We start from the raw sequence: 6,000 nt of genomic DNA, 5'->3' as shown, positions 1-6,000 counted from the left end.
AATCACTTTGCTTCCTCATTACACATCTTATTCAAATGATATTTGCTTACTTTAGTTTAGTAAACAATGGACTTTGCTCTAGAAAAACTAAGCATAAACACTAGAATTCATTGAAATCCTTTTTTCTATTAATCCATGTTTCTGATGAACATCTTCCCCTAGTAACAGGAGTCATCATTTCCTTGTTGAAGTGACACTTTGCTTTGATTTTTTTTTTTCTCTCCATAAGTCGCTAAATGGATGTTACCATTTTAATTTCGCCATACTTTGGTTCCATGAAACAAATCTCCAAGTGTACATAAGCTACAATCATGTTGATCATCCCAGACAGAAAGTCCATAGAACCTTTCTATACTCCCTGCGTTCTCATAAAAAAGGAGTATCAGAAATTTAAATTCTTATTTTCTATTCAGCTGAGGATGTCCCATATTCATTGCAACTATTTGAAAAGCAAAATTTTAGTTATGTAGGAACTGAACAACAAAAATATGATTTATGTGAGAATCACTATATAAAAATTGGAACATGTTTCTCAAGTGATTTTAATGAAATCATCTTAAAATGACAAAAATTATTATATAACCTTTTACCATAACAATATCTTCATATATATTGAAAAATTAGTTTGGGAATAAAAAGGGTAGCTATATGATTTATTGCTCAAATTGAGATAATTTGAGTGTAAAAAAGAGGAGTTCTGCTACTAATTATGCTGACATAATGGACATAAAATGGGATTGTATCAAGCAAGTAGGATGTCTACCTACTTTTCAATGTCTGAGATGTATGGATATCTTCTAGTGAAAAGGGTAGTGGCAAGAACATTGCAGAGTATGCATGTTATCTTAGTTGAAGTCAATGGGGTTTTAAAAACAGAAGTAAATCATAGTACTGAAACTATTCGATCTAGTGTATACTTTTGGTTTTCCGTTACCATGGCGTTGCATGCCCTCCTCCAGGGGATCTTCCCCACAGGGATCCAGCCCAGGCCTCCTGCATCTCCTACATTGCAGGCACATTCTTCACTAGTGCCATCTGGGAAGCCCAAAACAAAAGGTACACATTTTCACTTTCCTTAGAATTTCTATACACTTTGATATCCCTAGATATAGAATCAAGAAGTATCTCTTTTCAAATAATTGAATTTTATCTTTTTTCTTAGTTCTTTAGCAAAATAAGGTTCATTGGACATCATGAAAATAACTCGAAGGGGAGGAATAATGTATTATGCTGCACATGTATAGGTGCTTCCTAGGTGGAGCTAGTGGTAAGGAACCCGCCTGCCAGCGCAGCAAAGAGAAGATACGTGGGCTCGATCCCTGGGTGGGGAGGAGCTCCTAGAGGTGGGCACGGCATCCCACTCCAGCATTCCTGCCTGGAGAATCCCGTGGACAGAGGAGCCTGGCAGGCTGTGGTTCCTAGGGTCGCAAAGAGTCAGACACGACTGAAGTAACTTAGCAGCAGCAGCAGCACGTGTGAAGGGAAAAAATTATAGATAGACTGAATATGTAAATGAACATAAAGGTAAATATGCAAATATGTAATTACAAATATGTAAATATAAAATGTAAATATGTAAATGAATCCATATAGGGAAAGACAAAATAATGTCATAGCACAGTGTATAATGAAAAAATTCAGATGCGTTCAAATGTGAAAGTAAGGTGAATATTCATATAGGTACTAAAAATTAAAAAAAATGTTATTAGAGCAATTGATAACCTAGCTAATTCTATGAATTATTATGATGTCTACATCATGATGCATCCTGTTTTGCATTAGTTCATAAAGGTATCTTGAAGCAATGAGAAAATTATTAACAGGTGTTCCCTTTTTTAATACCTTACCTTAGGTTAAAAGAGTTTGTTTTCCAATAAAATTATTATTATAAAATGTTGAGTTACTCTAAAATTGTACTAATAGTAGAGATGGCAGTTATGATTCAAGTGATTTATTAAAATATGAATTTAGTAACAAGTGAACAGGAAGCATGCAGATAAATAATATCTTACTAAGTGAGGGGCCCTGAAAAGACCTTGTTCTTTTTTTTTTCTCTGTTGTTTAGAGATATTAGTAACTAGCTTATAAGCTAATTGCAATGCTGAAAGGAAATGTGTAATGTTGTTCCTAGAATAGAAACTGCTCAAAATTGTTTTGCTATTGTTCTTATTTCTAATGTCATATTAGAAATATATATCTTATTTCTAATAATAATATTAGAATACAATTCTAATAATTTCTGTAATTTAATTTCTGTGAAACAAGAATTTTATAATAAATATTTTATTTTTACTTTTTCATTATATTAGAAATATAAGTAGAAGATTTCTATGGCTTATGTTCATGCATGTTTAAGTAACATTATAATAAAATATGATTTCAATCTTCATAAGATATATGTTATAATTTTTTTCTTATAAAGCTCTATAAACTCTAGTTCTGAAATATTGATCTAATTATTTATGTTATTTTACAGAGGTGTAAATTGAAACTCAGCAGATAAAATTGTTTCTAAGCATCAAATGGCAAAGTCCAGTTAAGACAGTTAAGTAGTCAGGTTTGTGTGTGTGTGTGCTAAGTTGCTTCAGTAGTGTCTTTTTGTGACCTTGTGGACTATAGCCTGCCAGGCTCCTCTGTCCATGAGATTATCCAGGCAGGAATAATGGAGGGGGTTGCTACGACCTCCTCCAGGGGATCTTCCAGACTCAGGGACTGAACTCATGTCTCTTATGTCTCCTGCATTGGCAGGTGGGTTCTTTACCACTAGTACCACCTGGGAAGCCCCCTAAGTAGTCAGGTAAGGGAAACAAAAACCATAAAATTGATGGCAACACTCAAAGTTTTATTTAAAGCTTTTTAGCAAGGAGGAAGTCATCGTAAAGGCAGAGATCAAAGGTTTCACCCTCAAAAATGACATATGCAGTAGTTCATTTCAGTTCAGTTACTCAGTCGTGTCCAACTATTTGTGACCCCATGGACTGTAGCATGCATTTATAGTAGAAAAAGCAGAAAATAGAGTGGAATGGGATTATCAGACTAGATAAAACTGAAGAACACCTGATTTAGTTTTAAGCAAAACTGATAGTTGGGTAAATGAATCTTACTTCTTCAAGGATAGTCTTAACTCCATAAATTCCATCAGATAATTAGATAATTGCTCAAAAATTACATTTTTCTCTCTCTACTCTCTCTCTCTCTCTCTCTCTCTATATATATATATATATATATATATATATATATATACACACACACTTACACACACACACACACACAGACACACACACACACACACACACATCAGACTTCCCTGGTAGCTCAGCTGGTAAAGAATCCACCTGCAATGCAGGAGACCCCCGGTTGAATCCTGGGTCAGGCAGATTCCCTGGAGAAGGGATAGGCTACCCACTCCAGTATTCTTGGGCTTCCCTGACGGCTCAGTCGGTAAAGAATCTGCCTGCAATGTGGGAGACCTGGGTTCAGTTCCTGGGTTGGGAAGATCCCCTGGAGGAGAACATGGCAATGCACTCTGATACTTGTGCCTGGAGAATCCCCATGGACAGAGAAGCCTGGTGAGCTACAGTCCATGTGGTCACAGAGTCAGATACGCCTAAGCACAGCAGTAGAATATACATACACACACACACACACACACACACACACACACACACACACACACATATATATTCATATAACTGAATCTGATCTATGTCTTGTCAAGTATTATTTTAGGATTATTCTACACTTGAATTTAGATAGTAAGTGAAAATCTTTTACTTTGAGATAGATCATCTATTCTGAGGAACTAAGGGATTTATATTTTCTTCTTTTTTGTAGTCAGTTGTGGTTTATTTATTCTTTGATCATATATATTTAATGTCAAACCCATTTAAAATAGCATGAGTTTGTGTGTGTATAAACTCATATATTTTCCCCAATACTTACAATGTCACGTCACAAACAGATCACACAGTGACTTGCTTTTCAGAGGAACATGCCATGTAGACTATAAGACTGGAATTCACACTATGTTCTACTTAGATCTATATATTCTCTTCACTTAAGTGAAATAATAGTGGTTCACAAATGCACAAAAAACTCTCTAGGTATTTGATTGAAAGAAACCTGGAGTTGTAGGACACGAGGCTAGGTCTACAGTTCCGAGAGGGGTTTGCAGTATGTGATTGCTCCCATTTTCCTGTAACTGCCTTTTTGTTGCTGTTTAGTCGCTGAGTCTTGTCCAGCTGTTTTGCATCCCCACGGGCTGTAGCCCACCAGGCTCCTCTCTCCATGGATTTCCCAGGCAAAAGCACTGGAGTGGGTAGCCATTTCCTTCTCCAGGGGCTTCCTGGCCCAAGGATCGAACCTGTGTCTCCTGCATTAGCAGGCGAATTCTTTAACTGTGTTTTACCCTAACATAATATTACCTTTTATACCTTGAGGCCAAGTGTTTTGAGAGCTAGGTCTCCCCCAGGTTTAGCCTTCAATAGATAGGATCACTCTCCCTCCAGATTTTTCAGTGTGTTTTTACTCTGCAAAAAGTTTTCTTTTCTTTTCTTTTTTTAACAAAGAGGATTATTAGTGAAAAGTGAAATCAAGGAAAATGCATTGAAAGGAAAATAAAAGCACAAACCACTGAAGACAAGCTGTTTTAGAAGACTTGGCTTTTACACATTCTGACTGATTTTCCCATTAGCAGGAAAGAATCAGTAACAGAGGAAGTGATGAGAAGACAGTCACTGGCGTCAAAGATGAATGACCTTCAAATCATTAGCCTTCCTTCCCAGAACCTTTTATTGCACCAAACTCTTCTTATGGAATTTTTCATCTCCATGTTTCTAAGTGTGTAGATAAGTGGGTTGAGCATGGGGACAATAATTGTATAGAAGAGTGTAAACACTTTATCTTCTGGTAATGTTGTGGCAGGTCTAATGTAAACAAAGATGACAGGTATGAAAAAGAGGATCACGACTGTGATGTGGGAACTACAGGTGGAAAGTGCTTTATGGCGGCTTTCTGCAGAATATGTGCGCACATTATACAAAATCAAAATGTAGGAGGCCATCAAAACCACAAAGATCACCAGTCCCATCAATCCAGAATTGGCAATGACAAAAAAGCCAATTTTGTGTGTATCAGTGCAGGCTAGTTTCAGCAAAGGATATACATCACAGAAATAGTGATCTATTTCATTAGGGCCACAGAAAGGTAAAACAATTGCAAGAAGAAATAGACCAAGAGAATGAAGAAGTCCCCCTGCACCTGATGCTATGAGAATTGAGTGACGTCTTTGCCTGTTCATGATGATGGTGTAGTGGAGAGGTTTGCAGATGGCCACATAGCGGTCATAGGCCATTCCTGTAAGGATGAAGACCTCAATCCCCCCAAAGAAATGGGTGGTGAAAAGCTGTGTCATGCAGTTTTTATAGGAAATGACCTTTTTATCCAGCAGTAAGTCAGTCATGAGTTTGGGTGTCACAGTGGAGGTGTAGAAGAGATCTGAGAGTGCAAGGCAGTTAAGGAAGAAGTACATGGGCTGGGTGATTAGCTGACTGCATGAAATAGAAATCATGATGATCAAGTTCCCCAACCAAATAGCCAGGTAACAGAATAAGAAAAATAAAAAGCAGAGGATCCGGACTTTCTTGTCTGTAGAAAGTCCCAAGAGAATAAATTCAGTAACATTATTTCTATCTTCCATCATCTGATGGTCAAGAAAGTTATCTGAAATGATGAAAGCAATGAAACTAATCATTGGTGAGAAAATGGAAACCTAATATCTACTTAAAATGGCACCAATGCCTTTTAAAGACAAGTTATTTTGAGACCCACTGAAATCATTTTCGTTTAATACAACTCTTTTGAATATCTAGTACTAATATTCTTCTAAGAGCTAAGAATATAGTGATAAATTAGACAAAGTTCCAGTTTTTATATAATTTAAATTATTTTGTGAGGAAGCAAGGAATTACATTTGTCAAGAATAAAAAAAGAGATAATAGT

At 36.4% G+C, this 6,000-nt stretch overlaps 1 protein-coding gene across 1 annotated transcript; it reads right to left on the bottom strand.

The window, feature by feature from the left end:
• Positions 1–4,759: 4,759 nt before the first annotated feature.
• Positions 4,760–5,698, bottom strand: LOC110151093 (olfactory receptor 4P4-like). Its single transcript, XM_020914339.2, has one exon. It carries the CDS (start codon positions 5,696–5,698, stop codon positions 4,760–4,762), a length of 939 nt encoding a protein of 312 aa, XP_020769998.2.
• Between the last annotated feature and the right edge of the window lie 302 nt (positions 5,699–6,000).

This window comes from Odocoileus virginianus, chromosome 10 (assembly GCF_023699985.2).
Source record: "Odocoileus virginianus isolate 20LAN1187 ecotype Illinois chromosome 10, Ovbor_1.2, whole genome shotgun sequence".
Lineage (NCBI taxonomy): Eukaryota > Metazoa > Chordata > Mammalia > Artiodactyla > Cervidae > Odocoileus > Odocoileus virginianus.
This window is presented reverse-complemented; position numbering and strand designations above follow the sequence as displayed.